We start from the raw sequence: 27,711 nt of genomic DNA, 5'->3' as shown, positions 1-27,711 counted from the left end.
CACACATGCATTTGTATCAGTATACATGCACATGCGATAATTTGCAGCCGCCTGTGCGGGTCTGAGACACTGGGAAAACTCTGGCGTCGCCCTAACGTGTGACCAGCAGCAGGGAGTGCCTCTACCTGCAGTTCATCGCACATGTGGAGATTTCCCGCAGGCCTTCACACAGTGCCCACGGCTTTCTGGGGAGGCGGGGGGGGGGGAAGAGTGCTCGAACGGTTAACGTAGAAATTCAGTCTCGCGGGGAGTGCATCCGTTCGGGCAGGTCCAGCGACGGTGGCAGACCATGGCCCGGGACGTCAAAGCTGTCGCGGTTCTCGCTTTGGCGCCGAAGGTTTTCGAGAGCGAATGTCAACAGAGGAGACACTGTGAAGTCGCGCGCTCGCTCTGTTGGGGCAGTCGCCGTGCAGTCGCTGTCCGAAGTGTCGATCGACCCCCGCCTCTTCGGGTCCTCGGTTCGGATGACTCCGTTCACGGTTGTCAGGCCGCCCTCGAACGCATGCGCTTGCGGCGCGCCGTCTGTCTCGCGACAGGCCCTGGGTTCGTTCACCGCAGTCGCCGGAATGCCTGAGACGCTAGGTTTCTCTCGAACGTCAGCCCCCGACTCGAAGGACAGGCGTCCTCTCGCCTCAGCCACTGTCGCCGCAGTCCCGCTTGCGGACTCGTGCCCCACACCAACACACCCATTTGCCGCATACTCCCCGCCAGGGTGTGCACTCACGGCTGCATGCGCGCCGCTTGGAGGCAAGCCCGATCCTTGAGGGCATTCTATCCCCATAGAAGCGCTCACCGCGCGAGTGTCTGTGGCGTCGGGGACTATGTGCCGCCGCTGCTCCATGCCATCGTCTTGTGCGCCACTTAGCAACGTTCCACAGAGGGAAACGCGCTCCAGCAGCGAAACAGCTGCCTTCTCCAGGTTGTCCTCGTCGCTCTGGGCGGGGAGTGTAGACACACACGCAGAGATCGAGCCGTGAGAACTCTTCTTGAACGCATCGACGTCGCTTCCGCATGTCGACTCCGGCCCCGTGCGATCGTCGTTGAACCCTGTGTCCACTTTCGAGACTGGCGACGCTCCGCGCGAGCTACTCTTCGCGGCATCGCATGACCCAGACGAGAAAACCGCTTCCTCTGGCGCAGACGTCCTAGGCTTCCACATCTCTGGGTAAAGCGAGGACACCGCCGCGTAGGGCGAAAACAGCGAAGACGGAGACTGGGCTGTCTGCTGGTGGGGCAGGGCAAGGTCGCCTTCGTCATCGCCAACAGCGCCCAAGATACTCGGAACCAAGTTGAACCTACAAAACAACCCACGCACTGACACCTTTTTGATCAAAAAGTGCCTCGCAAAACTGCATGTGCTGCCACCGACGCTCCCCTCACCTTCTTGTGCCCCATATATTATACATACACATATATACATATACATATATACATATACATATATATATATATATATATATGTACTGGCATGTGTTTATTTGGGAGTGCATGCGAGGATAAACGGACAGAGCTGGGGACTGTTTCGGGGATCACGAGAACAGTTCGCGCGGTCGCAGACAGTCCACTGACATGTTGACAGAGATCGAACACCTAGAAAAAGAACGCGGGGTGAAAGAACTTACTGCGGGGGTTGGCTCGGAGGTTCGCTCGGTCTGGGGACAACGGAGGCAGGAGGAATCAGGTATGAGGTGCCCCCGGCGTCATCTCGGCGGTGCTGAGGCAAGATGATGAATCCGTCTGTGTTGCAGCGGACTCGGTTTCTGACAAGGACGGGCCGGGACCTCCTCGTGGTGGGAAGAGCGACCGGCATGCGCGACATGAGCTCGGGACCACCACACATTTTGGAGATGGTTTCGTTGGGAGGAACTCTCGCGTCTTGCCGCTGTTCGTACATGCCGGCAGAGCGTTCTTCTGCGGCGTTTCGCGGGAACCGGTTCGATTCTCTCACGCTCCTAGCTCCGTCTTCTAGGGCACACTTCCTCTCTGCCTCGCGCTGAGGCTGCTCCCTTTCCCCGTCTTCTGCAGTCTCCGAGCGGTCTTCTAAATTCAGTTCGCGCAGCCTCTGCACATCCACAGGAGCTGCAGCAAGCAGGGTGTCGCGCGCGGCGGCTGGTCGAGGAAGGACGTTCTGGACACGCGCGCCGTCGCTGGGACTGTTTTGCCAATCCTCGCGGGACCGAGACTCACACGAGAAATTTTCGCAGGACGAATCGCTGCATGCGCTCATGTCGTCTCTCGGGCCAGAAGCCGTGCAAAGTGCGCGGGTTCCCCCTTTGGAGCCCAGTGTGCAGATCCGGAGGCCGGGAACGATGTAGGCGAGGTCGCGGCTCACGCACAATCCAGCGGAGGCGCGCTAAGGACCTTCCGGACTTCCTCGCTTCAAGTTCTCTCGCAAATTTGCCAGGCGAAGGTCGCCGACGCGTGATTTTTCAGTCGCGCAACGAGAGAACCACCTTGAAATGCACCACAGGGGAGTGTGGACAGAACACACGGAACGCGGCGAGATAACGCCAGTCGCCCCTTCACATTTGCTGGGGTAGCTTTTGGGCTTTGAATGCGCGAGACTGAGCACTCGAGGGCGCCAGGCTAGCGCGCGCTGAAAAGATCTCTACACTTGGAAGAATGTACATGCCAGATCTTTCACCAACACGACGGAAGGTCCGGCGGCTCACACAGCCAAAGTACGCGGGGAAAACAGAGTTCGACGCGGAAATGCATGTGCAGGCAACACGAAGGTGACCAGTTTTCCGGCAAAACACACAAATGCCGGTCTCGCGCTTGTCCCTTCACCAGGGCAACCGAAGGAAAGCAACGACCTCGTTGTTCAAGTTTTCGACGCGCGCGTTTCGAAGCGCTTTCGGCGCATGCCAGTAGCGGCCCGAAAGCGAAAATTCAAATGGCAAGTGCACACGGCAGCTCAGAGCGCCAGCACAAAATTCGTTGAGAAAGTTTTCGAAGCATGGAAATACAGACACGTACGCAAACGGGACTCAAGACGGGCAGCACTGTACAGAGCGAGGAGGGGAACTGCAGAAGCCAGACGAGGCACCGAGTTAGGCCGGGTTTCCAGTTCCTAGAAGCACCAGTTCGTCCTGGTTCTCTGCACTCCAGGCGTCGGAGACAATTCTAGGTCAGAGGGGAAACCGAATTCTTCCCTGACAAATCAACTGCGAGGAGCACCGGGCGTACCCAGTGCTACAGCGCCTCGAGTCGCGACCGACGCATACAAGCGGACGGCAGCGAGGGCTAGGAAAAAGATGAACGCGAACCATAGAAAAGAAAGTACGCGAAACGCGCGAGTTGAGGCATTTTTCTTCCGGGCCGAGACAGATTCGCGCCGTCTCCGATACGAATGCGACAGAGCTCCTGGACCCGCAGACGACGGCGGGAGAAGTACGGTGGTGGACACAAAGTGTCAGTAGGCAAGCGCCCGGGTTTCTCTCTTTGGCGGCGAACGCTCCAAACGCATTCGACGACGGGGCGCGCAGAGCCACACACACGCAGCACGTCGACACGCTAAACGCGCGCACTCACATGGGGAGAAAGTGAGGCACTTTGGATCACGAAACGTAGATCACTTGGGTCACCGAGTCAGAAACAAAGGGGGGGCCAGACGGGCCAAGACAGAAAAAAGCGCATGAGCCACTCTCGCCGCCCACGGAACTCTGCGGCGGGGCGGGGGGAAGAAACAGCAGACGGGAATCAGACAGCTCAGCCGAGGAGGGACAAGGGGAAACAGCAAAAAAGTGCCCCGCCGGTCTCCGGCAAGCAGCTGACTTCGCTGCAAAAAAAGGTAATGCGGATTCCGCTGGGTGCGCGACCCTGCGGCAACATAGAGTGTGACGAAAAAGGGTTGGAACAGAGACGTCACGGATGAAGAGATTGCAGAGGGCGAAGCTTTGCGCGCTCTATCCAGTCTTCTGATTAACAGTTAAATAAACACAGTCCGTACGGTTGCATCGAGTGTGAGAAAGAAAACCCACTCCGAAATTAACGAGAGAACACGCCCACATCCGAAGGCCGCGAACGGGATTCGACAGCATGTGGACAGACTTCTGCTCGTGTCGTCGGCCGCAGGCTGTTTCCGTGGAACAATCTGGGACGCTACTGCAGGGGTATTTTGTTTCTTTCCCAAAAGCACGAAAAATTCACGCTGATGGCGGACTAGGTCCAGCAGAGCAGTGGGAGAACTCTCGATATCAGGAGAGAGAGGAGACAGGCACCCCGCGTTGCGGCGCGAAAAGACTTGTGGGAGCCATCAAGCGGCCTTGCTTTTCCCCCCCCCCCCCCCTCACCCCCCCATAAAAGTTGCCAGTCAACTTCCCTCGCCTCGGCCGCTTTCCCCTCGCACAGATCCAGCTTGCCTTGTGGGACCGAAAGAAACCGTCAGTGCGTCGTGAGAGAACATCGCAAAGCGCGCAACGGGACTCTGCTCGGTCGGGACAGCACACACGGACGTTCTTTGATGGTGCTCACGTGGCTTAGCATGATGGAAACAGCGCTTCCGTTGCACCCCCTCCATACACGCGTGCGACAATAGGGCAACACCGCACCTCGTTCCACAAGAAACTAAGACATGCAATGCGCCGATGCATCTCTGCGTCGTTTGCCTGACACACCCCGGCAAGCCTAACAACAGCAACGCAACTCTTGACGGCATTCCTGTTTCGCTTTCCTTTTAGCAGTCCGGACCTCACGATGTCTCCCGTTCTCGATCTTACTTGTTCACGCTGAACCCCCGGTCGTGTGAGCGAAACAGGGTTCCACTCCGAAACCGGAAGAGAAGCTGGCAGAGCCCCACGTGATGTCTTCTTCCCACGGAAGGCCGCTTTCACACTCTCCACAGGAGCAGGATACTACGGCGGCTCTTTCAAGCTCCCAGCTTCAGCCCGTCCTGCGTCTCATGTCGAGCTGCGAATGTTATTAACAGGTATTTCCTGCATGGCGGGCGGCGAAGGTTCCTCTCGCGCCTTCAGGTGGTCCGGGGGGGAAACCCGCGTGTAGGGAAGCGCAAAAAAAACTGAACACGGACACAGCTGGGAGCGCACAGATAGGGAGTTAAAAACTTTCTCCAACGGGAATCGGCAGCGGCGCACGGTATGGGCGCACGACTTTTTTGTCCGTCAGGTGCGCTTGGCACTTCTTTCGGCAGGAGGGGTGCTTCGACACGAGGCGCAGTCCTTCCAATTCGACAAAATGTACTGTAGACTGAAACAACAAACAGAACAGAGTCGCAGTAGATGGAACAGATACATCCGACGTATGCCAGGGGAACGAGAGAATAGAGGGGGTTGGGACCGGCGAATGGAAAAACGACGAAGGATCACATACAGCAGAGGTCGCACCCAGGAAGCGTTCAGGAACAGAGTCGAAGCTCAGGGAGCGCCTGCCGTAGGAAACCTAAAGTGTTTGCGCGAATACCCGCTAGATTACGGAGAAAGGACGTTCATTTACGGTGTCACGATTGGAGGAGGAAGCAGGGTCCCTGAGGGCAGATCTACCTCCAGCGCCACTTGTTGGCGGAAACATTATGAGATACTTAGCGTTTTCCTCTTGAAAGAACACACTCTTCGATGCCTATATTCAAAACTGAGGTAACGTCGGCCCGTGGAACAAAGATGCCCATATATCACGTTTTGGGGAGTACTCTCTGCTATCATGAAAACCCTGCCTGAACAGTGTTTTGCGGTCCGTGAGTGCAAGATTTTTTTGTCAGCAGACGAGAACCCCCAGTGAGGTTCTCGGGACTCTCAGGTTATATGCTTCGCCCAAGGGGCGTGGTCGACTCTGGCGGAAACCGATGGTGCACAAGTCGAACCACGTGCGCCTTTTTAATTGCGTGGTTTTCCTATGTTTACAAATGGGAAGCTCGTCCTGCGAATAGAAGAACAAGAGGCTGCATCACTACCAACTGTTGGATTTTGATATGTTCTTCGGTAGTGTTTGCCTCCAAGTGATTCGTACTGCAGCGGTACCATCTGTATGGGAGACGCAGCAATGCGTAGAGACCTACGCTGCTGAAAGCGTAACATTCCGTCTGCTGAGGGCGCTGGCGCTTAGGATGCAGCCGTCAACCCACTACATCAGATACCCACTAGAAGAAAGCTACCCCTGGAGTAAGTTTTAGCTGCATACTGCCCTGACTAGTGGCTTCGTACGAATGTAAAACAGAGGTCAACTCTCTCTGTATCTACTCAGTTCCGAAGTTCAGGTCTTCGCTGACTGCTGCTGTTGCCGACGTCACAGAAATGCCCCGCGGGAACCGCGGTGGTTCGGGAAGCTACTCCCACGAAGAGCCATGCGGTCGGTGACCGGTTCATAGGCTGTGTTCGCCGTCCGCATTTATGCATTATAACATACGAAGGGAAATGAGAGGAAGACAGAGAGAGGCGGCGTCCGATTTCAGGCGAGTTAGTGCCGACGAAGGAACTGTGTTTCTCTCTTGCTCGAAGCAAACCTGGAATTACCTCCTCGACGAGCAGAAGGATGAGATCAAACGCAGGTGATCCGTCTATCCACCTCGTCAGCTCCTTATCACATCTGTTTTTGACGTCAGGGCTGAAACAGAGTCACCTTGTTGTACCGCTGCCGGACGTTCCAGCATTGCGTTGCCATTTCTTCAACTACGAGACTTCACGATAACGGGGTACTTGACATTACGGGAGCTAGCTCTGCGAAAAGTGCAGATACGCACGCGCCTGGAATGTAGAGGATGGCGTCAGAGGCACTAAATAGACTGGCCCTTGCAGAGTGGCTACGGTATGAAATGCAAAGAGAACAGGTGACACAGATCAAAGTTTTGGTCGGAGTCCGCGTGTGCCTTGGAAACACATCCCGGACCAGATGTCTTCAACATCCATCTATCTCGCCCGCTTGTTCAGTCTCACCAAGTTTCTCGCAGTGCTTCCACGTTCACGAGTAGATTTCAAGAATTCTTGGTCAGTCGTCAGCTGCTTCTTCATACGCGGCGGAGTAACCGGTTTCAAAGTCTGCAACTCACTGATGCAAGCACCTGGTTTGGCCGGTTCTTAGAAATACAAGCTAAAAAACTCGGATTCCTTTGCAGTTCGACACAAACCGGTTGTTTTGTTTCATATGGTTTTTCTTGTCTGTGACGCCGTTCGAGATTTCTCTGTGCTGGAGAAAGGCACCCTCTGAAACGCCTCCGATGCGAGTTTCTTCTTCGACTATAAGCCGATCCCGGTCGATCCGATGCTGTCCGTCGAGCGCTCGTCTTGACAGTTCTAGCGGGGAGAGGGAAGACACACACGCATGTCTGCACTGTTTTCTATTTCAAGTTCACCTCTGTTCTTTGTTCGTATGTGAAAGAGGTCGGTTCGTTCTCCTGAAAGGAAACTGAATGCGCTGGAGAGTCTGCGATTTAGCGGAACGTGTGTGCGATTTGCGGGCGAGACAGTGCCACCCCCAGAGTGTCGATCGATGGAAAAACCCTTGTCGTTCAGACTCACGGCGCAAGAACCGTGAGGCATCGAAGGAACTGGCCTTTCTAAAACGACGTGCTTTGTCTTCTGGCTTTTATCGGGGAGGGTGCCTTTTTTCTCTTTCGCTCCCTCAGTTTCCTCCTGCCCTTTCCACAACGACATTTCCCTTTTGCGCGTGCTAGCCTGCGTGGTCACCGCTCTGTGATTCTCCCCTTCTCCGAACTCCTCGTTTCCGGAAAACACAGAACGGACGCATCGTCGAACTAGGGGGACTTTGTTGGAGAAGGGAGCATCGCCTTGGAAAGACACCCAGGACAGCCTTCACTCCTCTGCTTCTTTCTTGGCCGCACCTTTCGGTCGTCGACACCCTGGGGCCGGCAAATATCTGTAGCGCCCCAGGCGAAGCTATTTGAAAGAGACCGTAGGCTGCCTGCTCTGTCGCTCCTCGTCTGTGCCTTTGACTCTTCCTTTCCCCTCCTGTCCCTTCCTTTCGAGTGTTTTGTATTTTTCTTAATGTCTTCACCGCCCGTTCCATCCGATGTTCTTTGTCTCACTGTATGTCGTCTTTCCGCTTCGGTTTTCACGTTGCTGTTCCCGCCTCCTGTCTGTCTCATCCGCATCTTCTCAGTGTCTTTGCCACGCAAGAAACCGCACTGCTGCCACCTCCTGCATCTCAACTTCCCCCCCCCCCCCCGTTTGCTCCGGCCTCTTTCGTGGACACTGAATCTATGAGGGTGAACATTTGAGTTTTCGGATGACGGCAGTTCCCCACTCTTTGAAGGGTATTTTTGTACTGGCTCGCGGACTCTACACTTGTGAAGCGTCAGTTCGTTCTTGCGCGCGTGCGAGGGGTGTAGTAAGAAGCTCTTCTGGGTCAGGTTCGGGCTCTGATGCGGTCTCGGACGTCTGTCGGCAGTTGGCCGTTTCCCGTCTCTCTTGAAGTCTCTGCTTCGCGCGGCTTCGTCTCCTCGCGCTCCTTCCTCTTTTGGCATCCAGAAGCCGAGACAGGTCCTCTCTGCGACTCTGTGTCATGGTGGCGCAAGAGCGGCGCGCGGAGGTCACCGGAACTCGAATCTGAAGAGGGGCGGCTGCGCTCTGCCCTTCGCTGAGTCCAGTGCGAGGCCGAAGGAAGCTGCTGGGACCCCCTGAAATACATGTCGCAAGTATGACGTGTCTAGATCCATCAGAGGAGCCTCACGCTCTTGCGTTCTCGCATGCCTCCGAGGAGAGCGAAACGCATGTACTGAAGGCCGCAGATCAGCACGCGCCCCGTTCTTCTCCGTCCGTCGTGTTTACGTCTCCTGCCGGAGGCTCACCACGATCAGCGGGCGATGGACATGCGGAGACGGCCCAAGACAAGGACCGGCCGTCTGTTCCGCCTCTGCGCGGCGTCTGGGCCTCCCGAGCCGCACGGCAAGACCAGGCGGCGAGTCTCAGTGCAGAGACGAAGAGAGAGGACGCGGATGCTGAGGCGGAAAGCGCGAACCAGCCGCAAGCGGAGACAGAGGGATCCTCGACGACCGTGGCGGCAGCGTCTCTCCTGTCTCCTCCCGAAGCGTGCGGCTCCCCCGGAGAGCCGTGCAGCCAACGCGAGGCGACAGAGACGGAGGTTCCACCGAGTTTCCTGACTCCGCTTCCATCGGAAATCGAAGAGCCTGGCGAGAGAGGGCAGGAGGCATGTCGAACGGAAGAGGCCGGAAAGGCCCCCACCGTCGAGGCTGACGCTCGCGAGGCCGGTGGCTCGGAGTCTCCGCATGGGTCACCCGACGACGAGCGGAGAGAGGGAAGGAGCAGCGAACAGGGAGAAAGAGAGCCGTCGTCCTTCCAAGAGGATCAAGGAGCGTTGAGCACGGCGAGCAAAACCGAGAAGCTCGCTTATGAATCTAAGTTGGCAGGCGTCTCCGGGCCGAACAATGAAGCCGGTGAAGCCTCGCCTGCTTCTCCTCCGCCTCCTTCGCCTTCGTCTCCCTTGCCTTATCTCACTTCTGCCCGTCCGTCTGTGTCGGGCTCCTCCAAGGTCGCCGTCGTCGGAGCGAAGACGCTCCACGAACAGGCGGGGAAAGAGGGCGACGGCACGAAGCCTAAGAAACTGATCCTTCTGCGCAGAGGCGATGTCGCTCCCGGACCGTGTTCGTTTTCTGTCAGCGTGATGAAAAAGGGAGATAACAATGACTTCGCGCCAGAAATTTCGACCAGCAACGGACAGACTGACGGAGCACGAAACGAGGGAACACTCAGAAGGGTGAAGCAGCCAGAGGACCAGACAGAAAATGAGGGAACTGGCGTAACGCGGCCGCCGCGGGTGGAAGGCACAGGGAAGAGTCTGGAGGAGAGAGAACGAGAGGTAAGAAGACAAAGAAAGTCGACGACAGGGACGCGGGTTTCTTGACGAAGGTGCTCGGTCTTTCTTGCGTTATGCAGGCATTCAGGCTTCTCCTCATCGACCGTGCTGGCACAGCAGCTCGAGTGTCTGAACTGTTGAGACACGGCAGCATCTCGTCAATTGTCCTGTTCTATTTACTTGTGTTTGCTGAACGCGTTTTTCTTGTAAGGCATTCGCTTAGATTTTCTGTGTCTACAGACATGGAAAGATTTAGTATTGTGGAGATTTCTTTTAAGTGCCTCTGAACAGCTTCCGGGTGGGAAAGGTTTGCGTTTCGGCTGCGACTTCCCATGCTGCTTTCGGGGTTCTTGCCTTCCGACTGTGTTTTCAGTACAACGAGCTGCGCGCACGGATCTTTTCCACCTCTCAGCGGGAGTCCCCGTCGGCTTCACCCGGTACCAGTTCGCCCATTCGCGCCCGCCTGCCGCGGAAGAACTTGACTCGCTCCTACCAGGATCACTTTGATCCTGAGTTCATGCGCAGCGTCATTCTACCTCCAGGAGCTTTCCATCTGCCTCCTGGCTACGCGCCTGATGGCCGACACGCGGGCTTCGCCTGGGGCACGAGCCCCCTGCCGCAGCACCGTCCCAGGGTTCAGGAGGCCCAGGGCCTTCCTTGCCTTCCTTGCGAGGTGCGAGACCGAGGCCTCGTCGCGCGGTCTATCCGGAGCGGCCGTCGCCGGTCGTATCTGCGCTCGGGCGCGGCGTTTCAGGGGGGAGGAGACGGCCCTGCCAGATGGTCAGCGGATATGGAAGTCCGACGCACTTGGGATTTGAGGGTTGACCGCAGAGGTTTCGCCACTGGAGAGACCCGCGCCCAGACAGAAGGGGTAGAGACACCGGGCTCCCGCCCAGAGTCCCTGGAAGAGCAGAAACCTGCTCAGTGACACACGGGTCGGGGAGGCCTGAGGAAGCAAGCGTGATGAAGCAAGCGGCGATAAGAGTGGCCTTGCGGCTCTGGTCGAGGTGTATTCGAACCCTGCCTTCGGGTCGGTTTCTGGCCCAGATCCGACCTACGACGTGTTTCCTGAGGTCGACAAGGGCAGAGGGGGGGAGACTGCTTCTTGCTTGATGGCGTAGCTACTATTTTGGGGTACCCAACCTCTGTCGCGCCTCAGGGGTTCATCCGTCCAGGCGACGCCGGCGCACCCGACAGTCACGCGGATGGCAGCCACTTTCCGGTTGGCCCAGCTAGCGCGTTTTCGGGTGTACGGAGTCCCCCAACGCACATCCGGTCCTTGACGACCGCCTGCATAGGTACGGCTTTCAACGGGGTCGACAGCTCCCGTACACCCCGGTCGACGGGGCTGCCTCGCCTTCACTCGTGGCTGTCTTCGATCCCACAGGGGCGGTGTCGCGTCGCGTGCACCAGTGTCCAAAGGCAGCGTTGCCACAACCGCCAGGAGATAGATTAGGAGTTTTCCCGTGTAGTAGCCGCCGCCAGGATGAAATGTCTCGGACGCGCCCCTCTGCTGGCTTTTCCAACAGCGGTTGATCTTCCCCTGAACACAACGATCGGACAGCAGGCACGACGAGAAGGGGGCACAGCCGAAACGAACCTGGGCGCCGTGGCAGACAGCAGACTCCTAGCGGTGTTATGGATATAGTCTACGGACAGCACGATATGACAGTGACCTCCCGGATCTCGTGCTGGAAGCGGTGAACGACTCAGCAAGAGTCTGTCAGCCTGCAGCAAGCGAAAGTTCGTGCCAGGCGAGAGTCACGGAAACGTTCCGAACACCGGAAATGGAGTCGGTCGCGATTTACACCTCACAACTGAGGACAACACCGGTGTGCATATCTGCTGAGATGGTGGAGGAATCTCCCTCCCGTAACAATAGTTCAGCTCTATGCCAATTGTTCATCCAAAAGGGGGGACCGAACTCGCCTCCGAAATTAAAAAATAGGGTCTGTGGAATGAGAGAGGAGTCATCGGTGCTGCACCTGGCCTCGTCGGAGTGCTCATCCCGAGTCGTTCTGAGTGTTGGCATAGCCTGGTAGACGTCTGTTATGGTGCAGGTTTAGGGGGACGGGAGATAATTTGGTCTTCTTTTCTCGACATATGGTCAATGTGGATGTTTTCCAATGATTTTTGCCCGTCCAAAGGAGACGGCTGCAAGAGAGTCTCTCTCATCCAGCCACCATGCTTGAGAATGTGGAGACAGTTTACACGGATAGCATCCGTGATCGGTGCTATCCCGTCACCGTGTTAGGCGTTTTCTACGCGATCGCCGATGCTTCACCTCTTCAAATGACGGGGGTTCTGCCTTCCAATAGCTTGTAGCTCCACCAGAGGGAGTTAAGGCGGGGGACGGACGCGTCCATTGGTTTTTCCCCTGGTGGTCTACCGCAGGCCACCTGACCGTATCCTCAGGGAGGTGATGAATGGCGAACAAACCCGTGTCCGGGTGAAATTAGATGGAAATGTATTGAGATTGTCGGCATCGGATGCAAAGACGAAATGAGTGGATTCGCCTTCATGCTCCTCTGTTGTCTCGTTACCCATACTGGGGCGATCTCGAGGCAGAAAGGACCGTGAATTTTGAGAGAAGCAAGCGTATGCATCTCTGCGTGTCTCACGTGTCACAGTGTGTTTTCCGGAGTGTTTGATTCGTCTTTTTTTCTGCACCTCTCCTGCCTCGTCTAGTCTCCTGCCCAATTCAGATGGGCGTGCCCATGTTGAGTCTCGTGGTGCGTTTTTTGTTACTCCACAGGAAAGGATTTTTTTTCGACCAGGAAGTCAATGCAGAGCGCGTGCGCATGGAGGATTCAATCCTCGTCTTCCCTCTGCCTGTCAGCCCCCTCCGACCTTTCACCGTTCACTATCACAGGAAGGTCTCGCCATGTTTGTGTTGTACAGCAACGAGTTTCTGGTAGTTTCGTGGAGATCTTTCAGCGTCGCAGCGCGATCTGGATTTGTGGGCCGCGAACAACATAGATAAGTGACGGTATTTGCTGGTAAAAACCTGTCTTCGAAAGACAAAGCAAAGCTGAAGCAGGAACGGTCCGTCTGCAGCAGAGACTCAAGCAGACCTCTGTAAGGACTGAGCACCGAGGGCACCTACCACTTTGAACAAAGCAGTCTTATGCTGGATGTCTGAGAGTTTTGGTGGTTGGAGAGAAATTCCTCCACATTCGTTTGTCGTGCACAGCTGCCAACGAATGCTAAAAAGTTTGTTGTTGCTTTACGCACGCATGTCGAAAAAAGGAAACCTAGCACTCTGGACATTGAGTGAATCGGCATCTTCTACCCCTACCGCATATCGTGATCCAAGCAATTATCAAATGCTTCATCTGACGAGAATTGCGTCGGTACAAAACAGCAGGCAATGAACAGAAATGGTCGTCGACAGCGTCGTTCCGCAGACGGGTTCCTGGAAAATAAGGCTAGCATGCTGCCTCAAAACACACAACGTCGCTATATCCTCGTGCACGAGAACAAAAGCCAAACACTCGCGGTAAAGCGGGCACACAGCTTGAAGGCCTGGATACGTGTACGAGGATAGGGTTTAAAACCTGTGTCTGACCAATGACACACTGAGAGAGCCCCCTGACGAGGCCTTCGATGCGGGAAGACAGTCTCTGACACCTTGTGGTTTAAATCGCTGCTGCGTCTAGCTTTTGGAACATGTTTCGGTGCATTTGTTTGAAGTAGAGCTCTCCTGTTTTAGTGATGTCGCAGGACCGGCGTGGGACGTGCCAGTACTGCTCGGAGTCAGGTCTTCGGAGGCCTGATGTCGATCCGTCATGTCGCCACTCCGTCCCGTCCTCTAGTTCTTTGAGCACGATCCAGCCAACCTGTGATACGGTGATTCCACCGAGAAGGAAACAAGTTTTTCAGGTGAAAATGCGTAGTACTGGTTCTACGGTACAAGGCAGCTGGTTTGCACGTGGCACAACAAGCACGAGTTCCTCTGCGCCAAGAATGGGGCCGTGTGCAGGCGGCGCGCCAGTCATCAGCAATGTCGCCACTGCTTAATACCCTGACGCCAGTCTGTCAGTTATCACGCATTCCAAAGCATTTCTATCCATAAAAGATCTTTACTGACAAAGGGTCCCACGAGCGAAGTTCAGATTTCACGCGTAACGGTGGAGTGGTAAGAGTGGCTGTGCAATTCGTCACCTCCTGTGAGCTGGTTTCAGGGAAACTGAGCTTCTGAATGCTGGGCTGCAAATGCTCTTGAACCTTCTTAGTGATATCAATGTATGCTAGGTGAGGGACTTCCGCCTCATGGCTCTTGCGATGGTTGACCTTTTCTGAAAGCCGCACAACGACAGTCAGGAAAGACAGCTGTCAGAATGGGTTAAATGTGCAGAATGATTTCTCTTGTCCGAATGCTTTTGCATGAGCTGCACCGACCCCTTGTATTCTGTTCCATATTGAAGAAAAGCGTGCGTGTTCAAGTCTTTTTCTACATCCAGCATCATCTGCCTACCCTAAGAAAAAAGAGATGTTATCGTTCACCTCTGTGGACGCAGGGCGGCATTTTGTTTGCTGGTGCTACGTAAACAACCAGAAGTTGAAGGCTTCAAGCATAAGAAGGAAGTCAGGAGTCGACTTGGAACGCAGGGGAGAAAAGGCAGAAGGAGAGCAGACAACAAGAAAGACTTGGTACGCGATTCGACCCCACTATTGTGTATGACAGCCCCGTGAACCTCCAGTTCAGGGTCATAGGGCCGAGAGGAATGCAGCATGTCCATTACTTACATCGGAACAGCCTCTGTTCCGAATTAACTTCACCTGTGATGAGTGGCACATGAGATGGATTCATCTGGTAGTTTTGCGACAGTTTTAGGTGCTTGAGCTCTGTAGCCACGCTCTCTTCGAAGACTCGAATTGCTTCAATGCAGTCGAATCCTCGACGCGACTTCGGAGATGGAGAGCCAAGTGCTCCCTTTTTTCCTGGTAATTCCGCCATCTGGTCGGCTATTGCTTTTTGTCTCAGAGGTCAAACCAGGGAGCGGCACCTAAGTGGTGGGCGGTTGCCGACACGGCCCTGACACTCGCGTTGGCAAAACAACCTCTTTATTAATGCAGATTTCACCCAAGAGCAAGGTCCTTCGGAGTCAAAAGGAGCGACCTCTTTTCACTGTCACCGTAGCGACTTCTCTTGAACTACTGCGGCACATGAATACAGACGTTCATCGTTGTCCTAGTGGAAGGCAAAAGACACTTTTGAATATTTAGCTTCGATATGAGAAGGCATGGTGAAGGAGACTAAAAACGAGACTTCAAGGCAACTTTATACGCAAGAAAAACAATTGTATACCTCAGCAGAAGCCTCTGCTTCCAGACTTGTGGTCTTTGGGCCACATATTACTTTTGCCATAAAGCTGGGCACTCTGCGTTGGCGACACGCCAGCGTTCTGCGTGATTGTTACCTCCTCGTGAGCTCTATGACCCTTTACCAGTGCAGATCCGGCTCTAGAAAACGCGGTTGCTGAGCTTTAATATCCGCATATGACTTGGAGACGTGGTGAGACTGAGGGAGACACTGTTCTCCCGTAAGAAAGAAAGATGTGGGATAGTTCCACCCACAGTGTCTCCGTTGTTTCGAGAAAATGGTGTCTCGAGAAGTAAGAAACATGGCAGGGAGATCATAGCCTCAAAACGCTTAAACTGTTTTTTCGCACCCCGGAATCCACTTCCAGCACTCATCTATTGAATTACTTCCATGTAAACAACTCGATGCTCTTCTAGGAGGCCGCCCCACACGCCGCCCTGCAGAAGCCTGCTGGAGCAAAACTACGCTTGCATACAAAACAGGACTCCTAAATAAAACGCAACCCGCGTTTCTAAGTCAAAATATCGTGAGACCTGTGGCGGTCCGTACGCTCACGAGAAACCGTGAAAACTTCTGTCACTGGATCACTACTGCTTCCATCTACTCCAAACAGACACAGCAAGGACAAGGTCATCGTACAACAGTCAGCTACAGTCCCAAGGATCTGCAAAGCTCGAAGCTTCATTTGCCGCGTTCAGCGTTCCATGGAAATGCAAGTCTCTTTTCTGCAGTCTGATTCATATTTACTCTCCAAAAAAACTGCAGTCCCGCAGCATCGTTCGATTAATAAAGGCCGCAATGCTGGGAAGTCAGCGCCGAGAGGGTGGCTTGGTCAGGGCAGTGAAAGAAGCAAAAAAGCTTCGATTCAGTTCTGCCGAGCTAAGACAACTCACCGAAGAGACTCACTGTAAGGAACGGAAGGATGCCGCTGCCGTTTGAATTTTTTCTCTGTAACAGAGTCTGCATACTGGTCCGAGGGGCCCAGTCACAGGAGCAGAACAGTCTGTGCTTCGTGTGGAAAAAGGTCTAAAATGATCCAGTGATAACTTTCCGATCCCTGTTCGGGCTTTCTGATCGGCAGCGTTATGAGTGTGTGTGCGTCTGCCTGTATTTTTCAGTCACCCTCGAAGAAGTACAGGAACTCTACAAATGTGAGTCTCCTCTCACATCAGTGGACCTCTCCAAAAATGACTGCTTGTGATACACTTTATTATCGTGAACAGTGCATGCATCCACTACTTCCTCTCTTCGCGAAAACAAACAGCAACTTAAGGCATGGCAGCACAACACAGATCGCCCTCAAATGGTCGCAGATCTCTCGCTCAGCCTCGTCTATCAGACACCGCCCACATGAGAGCTAGAGATTCTCCTGAAAATACGAAGGACAGTGTGAATGAAGGCCGTGCGTGGCAGTGTGATGAACCGCACGCGTCGTCGACAAACTGGTCGCGATAGGCTGGAGAGTCCCACGTGGAAAAGTTAACTAGAAAAGTGAAACATTGCGAAGCTAGAAGTAAGCTTTTCATGCGGTACCATAGAACTCATCCGTATGTTTCCACAGGTTTCCGCGCACAGGCAGGCGAGAGAAAACCGGTTGAAGGCGGATTGAACGCTGTTCAGCTGCTCGGCCTCTTCAAGCTAAGCAACGCTATCAGTTACATGTTTGCTGACCGGTTCTCCCGTCTATTCTGGTTGCACCGCACGCAAGACAGAGGTGTGGAAATCGGATTCGAAGAGTTCGTGAAAGTTTTATCACTTTGGACGCGTGGTAAGGCTCTGTATCCTTTTGGTTCTACGCATCGCGTGGCCGCACTTCTCCCAGCAGCTGACTCTGGCGCTTCTGAATGTGCTTACTGTAGCCGGAAGTGGAAAGTATCACTGCATTGCAACCACCGGTGTGACCTGCTCCTTTCTGAACGCATAACGTTACTGTACCTATATGATGCACATGCCAACGACTACCATCGTTTCAAAATGATTAAGGCTTCGTACCAGGTACTCGTGTTGCTGCTCAGCAGGGAAGCTGTGCCCCTTTCACTGTCATGCGGAATTAATGTAAGTCATTTTTCCCACTCGGTGACCTCTCAAGTGTAGGGCCCTCAAACCTGGCAATGCAGTGTTACTCTTTATGCTTCTGCGCCTTTCTCTGCTCAGGCACTCCTCATCAGCGATTGACGCGTGAGCCGTGGAAGCCACCGTACAAACCGAACCCGTTTCTGCTTGTGCACGCGTTGTGAAGTGGTTCGTCCCTGTGGATAAAGAGGTCTGATTGTCTAGTCTGGTTACAAATTGTGAAGATACATTGGTAGACGTCATAGGGTACACGTACTCTTCATACGCGGTATCTTCTAGATCGGGTAGCCTCATCGGATCGGAGCAAGTGTAGCCCCCTGTTTACAAAATAAATTGTCCAGCTGCCGCCTAGCCGGCCGTTCGGTAGCAGTTTGACATAATATATTTTTTCAACTAAGGCATTTGCAGATGAGAAAGCCGAGTACATGGTAATCCACGATGTGCAGCGGTCTCCGGGATTTTTTTCCGTTTTTCTGTACTAAAATGTGGCGCCACTCCGTCGGATGCAAGGCTGTCAGGTGTCTCATTCGAGACACATTTGCTGGACCAAAGGCTTCTCAGGCTTTTACTCTCTCTGCAAGTGCCTCTTGCATCTCCGAATGTTTGTAACGTGCAGTGCTATTTCATCTGTACGATCGAGGAAACAAAGGGTAAGCTTATTACCAGCGCGATCGAGAGGTGCTGGTACTGTAGTGCACCGGCAATCCGGTTTCGTGACACAAAACGGAAGTCAATTTCCGAAGTGAAGATATTCCGAGAGAACTCACACCAAGATGACATATGCCTGATTTGGCATGCAGATACGTGGTCAAGGAGGATATTGTCGAGATAATGCAATCTCTCTTCCTCTGCTTTCTGAAGTCCGGCGTCGTCCCATTTGACTGGAACAGCGAAGAGTTCAAAGCAAAGTTCGTCGCTCACACAAAAGATGAATTGACAGCTTGACGAAACAGTTGCTCGCATAACGAGACTGGATTCTCCTGGGTCGGCTCCGTTCGCAGACGCCAAGCATTATGCTCCCCGACATCTATCAACGGATGTTTAGAATGCCATGAATTCCACAATTGTCGAAGTACGATATGTTTACATCTTTGCCTGTCCGAAATACAGCTGATCACCCAGTGAGTTAACTGATTCACACAGTTGGGTGGGGCAGATGTGCTGATAAGAGCATGGCTGCCATACGACGATCGTCTGGCTCTCCAAGAAGCTTGCGAGTGACGGTTTTATGGCAGACGCAACCAGTTACCGAAGCGATTTGCGTCTAGAACTGCCAAATTTTGACAAGATAGCTCTGAACATCTCAGGAAGACCAGGCTTCAGCCGTAAGGGATGGTGTTCGGTGCGACCAAGTTTTTGTCCTCACCGCACGGGAAATCCTCGAATTGCCGTATGATGAAGAGCAAAGCGCCTTTGCGTTGCACAATGTGGTGATTCAGAGTTGTTCTTGAGAGGCATACAGAAGACGAAATCAGCAAGTGAGTGAAAGGCATCTGCCAAAGAATCAAATTCACGGAAACAGTACCAGATGTGACCATCGTCTCCATATAAAACTCATCGAATTCGGAATAGAACCCTTTGGACGTCTAACGGTGGCACTGCACGCAGGGTTTTCAAGCTTGTTTTAGGAGAGGTGCCTTTAGCCTCCGAAAAAGAAGAAAGCGAGTTACGCGCACGTCCAACACACAGAAACAACAGTTGTGTCTCCAACTGTCGGCATGCCTTACCTTCCAGAGCAGCATATGGAATTTTGGAGGCCTGGGCTGATGCGGCGATCCAGTAAGCTGTCCCAGCTCACCTGATGAAAACAAACCCGCGCTTCAGTCTATCGGAGGGTTTCCGGGTGTAAGCAACGCTGTCGCTTGGTCGGTGATCCTCTCTCAGGCAGTTTCATGTAGAAGACAATCAGAAGTTACTGTGGTATAATGGTAAGCGACGCACACGATGAACGAAACCAAGATGGTAGGCATGTTTATTTCAAGACCTCCGGGGACAAACAGAAGTATACAAGAACAGCGGACTACCCCGCTGGCCGATGACATCCGAGTCATTCCTTTCCGAGCACAATAAACGGAATCCCGATGCTGTATACATACAGATATGCCCGTCTTTGAGTTGTACGGCGTCCACTCGTTTCAAGAGAACCAACTTTCTCAATATGTTATTAAGGGTTTGTTTGCTGTCTCATCGCAGAGTTCCTGCAATGGATTGTGCACATGCCCGGCGTCGCGGAGACTCTTTGCGTGCCAACAGACGTTCGCACATGGTTGTACAATGAAGACCGCCTTGGTCTGAGAATGTGACCTCAGGGTTCCCTAATCTTTTGTCACTAGCGTACAACCGATTACCTTTTCCTTCTTCACTGGGACCGAGCACTGCTTTCCAAACCACCAACTTCCCCTAGTCCTCCCCCCGCAGGCTGCAGCGAACCGGGCTTGACTGTCGTACCATGCATTGCAACAAGAAGGAGTCTTTCCGGAAAAGCGCAGAAAATGGACCATATTTGCTCCACAATGTAATGCCCAACAAGGTTCGAATAATTTGGCTAGTTGATGCCTTCGGAGGCAACAGAAGCGCCTCCCTGACGGACTTATGGCTGTGCCGGCCTTGTGGCTGCTGGCACGGACATGCGTCAGTTTAATGTTACAAGGAAATGACCTAGTCACGCTCAACTTAGGTTGACAAACGCTGAAGCCTGAGGTGATCTGTCATGGCTTTTGATGCCTCAGACGCATAGAGAGCTCTATTTTTCCCCTTCTTCTAGACGAAACGCGCGACATTTTGATAGTCCCAAAGTTGCTGTCAAGACTACTTGTCTTGCGATCTTAGGCGTCTGACAAACTCGATTGTTAGTTTTCGGCTGCTACGTGTTTCCACCTGTAAACGTGTCGGAACATTTCAGTTGCTGTCACACTACAGTAGTTCCCTGCCTACGCGTATCGCAAGGTGCGCTCAAAGGGCGCTGTTAACTACTACCGGAAGGCCTGAACTGATCGACACTCGGAGGATTGCCCCGCGTTCTCGAACGCTGAACCTCTTCCTCAGTTTTCGGTGAGCCCCTCGAGTTCCCCAGAGAGCGGCGAAATCACTCCTGACGTCAAGAGAAGCAAGGGCGAATTGCTGCTGTACTGGGTCTCAAATCTAGGGTGAAGAACGAGATTTTGTGTGCACGCCTTAGGGTTGCAGTTGAGTGTTGCTATACGTACTTTGGGCCTCAACGTGCCCTCTCTTCTCACCCACGGGAGGCACAGTGGGCCTCCTGTTCATACAAAGGATTTCTTGTTATTTTAGTCTTTCCGTCACTCCCCTGTCTGTCACTGATCGTTAAACTTCAACATAAACCCTAAAACGGGGCGTCCCTGGGGGGCAGCTCGATCTGTGCGATATCGTTTTCAACTTTGGCAAAGGAGACTTTTCCGCAGCTTCTTCGCCTCTTAGTTTTCCCTCTACTACTTCGTTAATCTGTTTTGTCCTGTCTGCTTTTGGGCCGCGACCATTCACCTGGTTCAGCTGCTTTCTTCGCCGTTACGCCACCTTAATTTTCTCAGACAATCAGCCCCGACGTGCCCACAAAAGGACGATAAGCCACTTTCTATCTTGCACGTTCAAGAGGACCATTGCACAATGTCACACAGTTTATACCATTTTCTATGCGCACTCGAGCAACGAACTCCTAAGTGGCCATCTTACTGACCCTCTCTCCCACACCACGAAACTGATTCACACGGAAAATGGAATACATCCATCGAACACTTCCCTATTTCCCGTTTTTTTTTCTCGCCGTTTTCCGCGTCCCCGTCGGCGGGCGGCCCTCTCTAAGAAACACATCCCATCCTATGTCAGTTCACCTGACTGACCACAGCCACGGAAACACACACAAGAAAACCCGCGCAGCACTATTCCTGTTTTCATTAAATCGCTGACGACAAATATCAAACGCTGCTGCGGCACTAAGAAAGCTTGAACCAGAGTCGAAACGGACTCTTCGAAAGTGCAATCAAGATTCACAGCCCAGTGCGCGGCACAGATTTCATAGTCTCTCGAACCTATCCAAGGGAAACCGGACCACACATATGGAGAAAGCGGAAACATCCACAAACGTTTCTGCGTACGAGGAACAACGGCCTCATCGCCCTGATCCACTTCTGCAGTTGTTTTCGCGGTATGAAAGTCAATCACGGCCCATCCGTTCTGTTGGAGTCAAGCATTTCACCGTCCGTACATCAAAGGGCGTCGGCTGTGATACGCTGCAGCGTAAAAAGAAGTTTTTTGCTTTTGCTACGGAGGACGCCTTCACATTCGTAGAAGGTGCGTCTTTTCTCTTAGTGTTTTAGCCACAAGCTGTTTTCTAAGCGCACGTGCAGATGGCGCTCGCCTTCGCGCCATCCTTGCAGCCACAAAGCAGACTTCCACTGAGGGATTTCCGGGCCTCCAGCAAGTCATATCGAGGTCACCGTAGTGGTCGTAAAACAGTCCACTTTCACTCTTTGGTGTTTTGTCGGGTGCAAAGGCCACGCATGCTGCTCTCAACAGGCACGGTGCCGCCGTGAACCGTCCGGACTCACCCTACTCTACAATCGACGCCCGATCTTTTGTGTAGCTCGCAAGTTTCCACGTCGACGAGGTCGCCGCAAAGGCATATTGACGATTGCTGCCACACTGTAGAGTTTCCACTACTTGGGGAGGCGCAGAAAGGAGCGGATGCACACGGATATGCATTTACGGAAACATACGCTTAGATTTATGAACATGTAGAAGTTGCGAAACAAGGACCAGGTGGCCTAGACCTCTGGACGAATCAGTGGCAAGAAGCAAAAGACAGACAACGAAACTGATGCGCTATTGGCGTATTTCCCCGAAAAACCTATCTCCATTGTGGTAAACACGGACAGCGTCCGTCCTCAGCCGTCTTTTTCTCCGTTGTCACATCTTGTCGCTTCTGGACTGAAGCCAACATGACTATCTCTTTGACTCTTTCTCCTCGGGTTCTCCTTCCTCACTGCCTCTTGTGCTTGCCTCCGCGTCACATGCCTCCACGAGAAGTTGCACGATGCTTTCGTCTCTCCGGAGACGCTGCAGGTTTCTCCCTACTCTGTTTCATTTGCTGTGTATTCTCGTCCAGCTCCTGTTGCCCAACGATTGTTCCCTTCAGGTCCATGCTAAAAAATGAATTTGTTCGGCCTCCCTCCATTCCTGTGCCGTTATTTCCCCTACCGTTGAAGCTCCTTCAGTTTTCTTCAAAACACTACTAGTAGTGGCTTCGACACCTTGCTTTGCCGACGCGGGCGTTTTTGAATGTACCCATCGTTTGTGATCTGTTCGGAGGCCCGCCATCGGAAGACACCCATTTTCGCCGTTGCCCTGTCCTTCAACGCCTCCGAGTACTTTTCCACTTCTCTCAGCGAAACGACTCAGAATTCAATCGGCTCTCCCCTTCTGGTCGGGGCCTTTCTCCGTTTTCTTCTCTGTCCTCATAACATCTCTTTGAACGTAGGCCCTTCTTTGGCATCCAAGTCTTGTCCACATTCTCTGGATTGCCTAACATCTCTCGCGGTGCTGCCTTCGAAGCACGATAAGCAGCTGAAATGTTCACTTCTTCCTGCGTCGCTTCATCAAACTCCTTCTGCTCTTTCCCTCTTCAGAAGGCGTCACTGGGCACCTTTCTCCTCTTCTCGCGTCGTTCCTTTCATTTCCTTGCAGAATCTATTTGCTCCTTCTCGATCGTCTCTCGTTTTCTTTGTCTACCCTCGTCCACCTTCACCTGGAAGACACGACCGAATCAAGTTACATCATAATCTAGCTTCTGGATCCATGCACGTTCTGCACGTCCATCGTTTAACTCCCTAAAACGTGAGACAACAGTGATCCGCTGTTGGTCTGTCTTTTTCTCTCTCCCTCCATTGCCCCGTTTCTGCATTGAAAAAAGAAAGCCGCCTCCCTGCGCCCTAATCTTTTTTGTCTACTTGAGCTTGAGTGTCCCGCTTAGGTCCGCCTCGCGCTCTTTTCGTTCACGTCTCCTGTGGTCTCTACACACCAACAATCTAGATGTCTGCTCTCCTTCGCTGCGGCGCCGCCGCTCCCGTTCGCTTGCTTTACAAGGGCCACTCTGCGCTCCATAAACGAAACAACGCGTTTCTCTCCTGCACCAGGGAAAGGTCGTCTTGCCGCCTTCGTCGGTCACCGACAGCTCTCCAGGTCCTCTCCTCACGGGTTCGCGTCGACCCGGATTTCTGAGACCTAACACTTCCTCTCGGCGCAGAGCACACGTGGAGACGCGCCCACACGATTGTTTCCTCGCATTAGCCCCTTGCTCTAAAGAGCTTGGAGTTTGCAAAAGACGCTCACTGCTGTGCCTTACATCTCGTCACCTCCGCGTCCTCCCCTGCCTCTGCCTCCTCGACCTCTGCGGCCGCCTCTGCCTCCGCGGCGGCCCCGCCCCGGGCCGCCCCAGCCCTGGAGGGGTCGGTAGTGCGCAGCTTGAGAGCCGAAGGTGCTCACATCGAGCTCCCTTTGCTTCTGTCGATCGAACCGCTCCTCGCGACCCTGTTGTTTGTCCAGCGCTTCACAAGAAATCGAATCGAAGAACGACTCATTTTTGTCGTACGGCTTCTTCTTCTCACCCCCCAACTCCTCACCGCACTCGACGCCCCGGCCCTTCTCATCGGTCCTCTCCGTCGGTGGCAGCGAAGCTGCAGAACCGTGCAGACAACACACGTTTACACATCCACAAACAGATACACGAACAACACAGTACACAATCCAGTACACACACAGAGACCCATATATATATATATATATGCATATATAGCGAATGCATACGCATTCATATAGACACAGACGACGGGACAAAGAGACGCATATTGAGCCTAGGTTACATAAAGGTACCCGCGTTCCGCCTGAGCTTCCAGAACCAAGTGTCCTTGCCTGTCTTTCCCCCCATTCCGTTTTCGCAAGACCATTCACCAGCCGCAGTGACTCATCCACACACAAGTAACCCGTTACTCTGCACACATCGAACACGCTGCTACCCTGCACCATCGATTCTCAGCGACAGCTGCTCCTCCGCAAGGCCCCTCTCCCCCCACACCGTTGCGTCTCTCTTACTGGGTTTCGCAAATTGTTTGTTCATTTTTTCAAAGTCGAAGTCCTGAGCGGTTTCGCTCTTCAGCTGTTCGTTCGGGTGGCTCTTGAGTTCGCCGATGGGGTTTCTCTGGTGGTAGCCCCTGCGGCCCTGTTCGGGTCCGCCGGGGGCCCCGTAGTACCCGTTCTTGCGCATGCCGTAATACCCGCCGCGCCCAGGGCCGCCGGCGCTGTAGTAGCCCCGGTGCTGCGCATTTTTCGGGCCACGGTTGTAGCCTCCGGCGCCGCGGCCACGCCCATAGTTCGAGCCTGAGAAGGGCACCAAACCCTCGTCTCTTGCGTGCAAGATGTCCTCCTCGTTCAGCGCGTACTGCAGACCGGGTCCGCGCCCCGCATGCTGGCTGGGAGGCGAAGACGGCTGGGCGCTGGCGTTACCGAGGAAGCTGGCCTCGACCTCGCCCGCGCACCCTGTCCCGCCAGCAGGATACACGGGGAAGCCTGCGTCGGGCCCCACCAGGGGCGCAGGGTGCGGCTCCGCGCTCAACAGGGGCGAGGCGTTCCCAGCGAAGGGCGACGGCAGACCGCCAGGGACTCCCAGAATGCCGGCATTCGGGAGCGACGAGGGCGCATTCAGGGGCAGCAGGCCGTGCGGCGTCGCCCCCATCAGCGAGGGCGAGGAGACACCTTCGTGGCGGCGGGCAGAGCCCAACGCCCCCGAGGAAGAGTCCATGTAAAGCGGATCCGACAGTGCCGGTGCGGGAGACGTGAAGCCGTGTCCATTGCCAGACGGCCCAGACATGGAAACAATGGCAGGGTCAGGGGGAAACGCGCTCAGGTGACTAACCAGCGACGGATCCGGCTCCGAGCAAACAGTCAAGTCCTTGATGTCCGATCCTGGAAGCGCCATCCACGCACCACAAAGCGGAACGATTTCTGGTCCTTGTCTACCTCCAAATACCTCTTTACACACATTAACGGCAACATGTACATATAAATGCAGTGACAGACGACACCCGTGCACTGCACAGAGACGACAGAAGAGACGATCACCCACGGACACGCGACCAAAGACTTCCAATCCTGGCCTACCTATACACGCAAACTTAAGTAGACATAAAGAAACAGACCTAAATGCACAGACATAGGTGTAGATGTTTACATGTGAAGCGGCGACGAAAAGAACTGTCTTGACAGGACAGGCGTAGACAGGCAGGAGGCGAAGGACACGGAAAGGAAACGCGCGAATGCTTCGACCTCCCTTTGATTCGGCTTATCAACAGAGAACTTGACGCGTCATTGAAACCAGGGGGCGTTGAGGGTACGCGGGAATGAGGGGATTTTGACTCGAATCTGTGCAGCAGGCGCACCTTTGAACACGATGTAGTCGTAGACTTGCGGAGACGGCGGGATGTCGTCTGGATGTCTCCTTCCTTCCGTCCCCAGGGACCGCACCATGCGGAGGGCCACCGTGGCTTGCTCCGCATTGATGGAGTCCAGAATACCTTGAAAAACAGAGGGAGAGGGTAAGGCAGACACGCATCTCGAGCAACTTTCAACTTTCCGTGTCTTCTGTTCATCTGGAGGCACCCTAGGGATCCACAAGGAAGCACAGCTCTCCAGCTACGAAGAAACTTGTGCATGTGGTTCTTGTACACAGACCAAATGACGTCGAAAAAACAAGCTCCACCAAATTCCACGACCAGAGGGAAGTCTCACACAAAAAAGGGAAATCCTAACTGCATTGACAACATGCACCACCAACGACCCTTCCTAGTTGCCCCGAAGATGCAAATACCGATGTCGTGAGGGCTCGCATCACATCGACAACTGATTTTCTCTTTCACGCACAATGTTCCTTCTCTACGCTTCCACCAGAATTTGAACGCCTTCCACTAATCTTTCTAAATACCGGGTGTGTGGTACTCAGGTATGAGGTACCTCTATGTACTCTATCACCACAGACATCTAAAAGACATGCACATGCATATCTCCCATTCCTTTTCCTATGAAAATGCACATACGTACAACTACACCTCCAAATTTATCACCACACACGAACACCTACACATACACAGATATGCATATTCATGAATGTCTCTCTCTCTTTATATATATATATATATATATCTATATATATCTACGTATGCGAACAGACGTGGAGGACACTGCAAAAAAAACGAATTTTGAGCACTTGGTGCCACAGCGTGAAGAAGCGAACCTTCGTAACGGATTTCCGTGTTGGAAATGAGAGAAATTCGACTGCCTAAGTAGGGCAGTTCTGCCCCAGGGCCGACGTCTGGGGTGCCTGCAGCGTCGCTGCCAGCAGCGGTCGCAGATCCTAGCGGTGCGGCCGCCATTCTGGTCCGACACGAAAGACGGCGGACCCCTTTTCGTCGAAAGGGACGACAAACAGACCACTAAGGAAATGGACCGACAGCGAAAAACCGTCCTTGTGTCCGCGGGGCGGGGCAGACGGCGAAGGCCGCAGACGGGAAGAGCGAAGCGACGAAACGCGGTGAAGAGGGGGAGTCGTAAGAAAAGAGCCAGGAAGCTGGGGAACCAAGCTCTCAAAAAAGCGTTCTGGGGACACAAGTTCAAAGAAGAGAGAGACCTTCTGCCTTCTACGCAGGCGCGCACTTGTCCAACACCCAGCGCAAACACGGGTTTCCGGAGGCGTCTACCGCCACCTTTCGCCACAGTCCTTACTTTAAGGGGGTTCGTGAAGGTGGGAAAAATCAGAAAAGAAATGCAGAAAAGAAGAGACAACGGAGAAACGAGTGAAAGGTGTAAGCAGAGAACACCGGAAGCATGGCCGCGTCCTGCACAGCTCGACTGCCTCGCTCGCGACGGTCAGCGGAATTTTCAGAGCAGAGAAAATTCGAAAAACGCAGGCCACTCTCTGAGACTCGACGCCAAAGCGACTGCGGCAAGAAACGGATTTCTGCTTTTGCCGATCTTGAGGCGTTCAGCAGTCTGCTGCCCCTGTGGGGTAGGTGGAGAAACAATCGGCGTCCACGAGCGCAAAAGTGGTGGCGGGACGGCTGCGAGTCTCAACATAAAACGTAAACGAAAGTGACATGCTTGCACACAAACTCTGCAGACGCGCCGTGTTTTCGCGCGCCATAAGAGAAAACAGAAACGCAAAGGATAACGCACGCGTGGCACAACGGGTGGCCTGCAGGCGATCGACTTTTGCTTCCTCTGTCGGTGACACAGTAGAACTTCCTCCAGAGACAGCACACGAGCAAGAAGCGAGGTGAAACTTTTCGCTCGGCTCCGCGCTCGCGAAATGGAAATGGACAGCGACAAACCACGCCGTTTCCCTCTCCAATTTGGTGCTACGAGCGGCCAACAGCCCCGGCGTTCTCCCTAGTGGCCAGGAGGAAGGACTCTCGGATGGTGGAAGCGCTCGAGAGACAGGCAAACAAAGTGGAGGGTTCTACTGCGAG

The 27,711-nt window shown here is 53.7% G+C and overlaps 4 protein-coding genes across 4 annotated transcripts; 1 reads left to right on the top strand and 3 right to left on the bottom strand.

Annotated features, from left to right (window-relative positions):
- Window positions 1-176: 176 nt before the first annotated feature.
- TGME49_269620 (hypothetical protein) lies at window positions 177-2,227 on the bottom strand (the record flags this gene model as incomplete). Its single annotated transcript, XM_002365602.1, has 2 exons — window positions 177-1,295; window positions 1,623-2,227. The coding sequence occupies 2 exons, from the start codon at window positions 2,225-2,227 to the stop codon at window positions 236-238; spliced, it is 1,665 nt and encodes a 554-aa protein (XP_002365643.1). The 3' UTR covers window positions 177-235.
- Window positions 2,228-8,607: 6,380 nt separating this feature from the next.
- TGME49_269630 (hypothetical protein) lies at window positions 8,608-11,805 on the top strand (the record flags this gene model as incomplete). Its single annotated transcript, XM_018781553.1, has 2 exons — window positions 8,608-9,786; window positions 10,157-11,805. 2 exons carry the CDS (start codon window positions 8,608-8,610, stop codon window positions 10,709-10,711), a joined length of 1,734 nt encoding a protein of 577 aa, XP_018636589.1. The 3' UTR covers window positions 10,712-11,805.
- Window positions 11,806-13,421: 1,616 nt separating this feature from the next.
- On the bottom strand, window positions 13,422-14,743 carry TGME49_269640 (hypothetical protein; the record flags this gene model as incomplete). Its single annotated transcript, XM_002365604.1, has 3 exons — window positions 13,422-13,622; window positions 13,948-14,081; window positions 14,566-14,743. 3 exons carry the CDS (start codon window positions 14,741-14,743, stop codon window positions 13,422-13,424), a joined length of 513 nt encoding a protein of 170 aa, XP_002365645.1.
- Window positions 14,744-22,924: 8,181 nt separating this feature from the next.
- Window positions 22,925-26,619, bottom strand: TGME49_269650 (FFD and TFG box motifs protein; the record flags this gene model as incomplete). Its single annotated transcript, XM_002365605.1, has 4 exons — window positions 22,925-23,871; window positions 24,287-25,156; window positions 25,630-25,764; window positions 26,481-26,619. 4 exons carry the CDS (start codon window positions 26,617-26,619, stop codon window positions 23,537-23,539), a joined length of 1,479 nt encoding a protein of 492 aa, XP_002365646.1. The 3' UTR covers window positions 22,925-23,536.
- Between the last annotated feature and the right edge of the window lie 1,092 nt (window positions 26,620-27,711).

This window comes from Toxoplasma gondii, chromosome VIII, assembly GCF_000006565.2.
Source record: "Toxoplasma gondii ME49 chromosome VIII, whole genome shotgun sequence".
NCBI classification, from domain to species: Eukaryota; Apicomplexa; class Conoidasida; order Eucoccidiorida; family Sarcocystidae; genus Toxoplasma; species Toxoplasma gondii.
The sequence above is the reverse complement of the archived record's forward strand: the minus strand, read 5'-3'. Positions and strand labels throughout refer to the sequence as shown.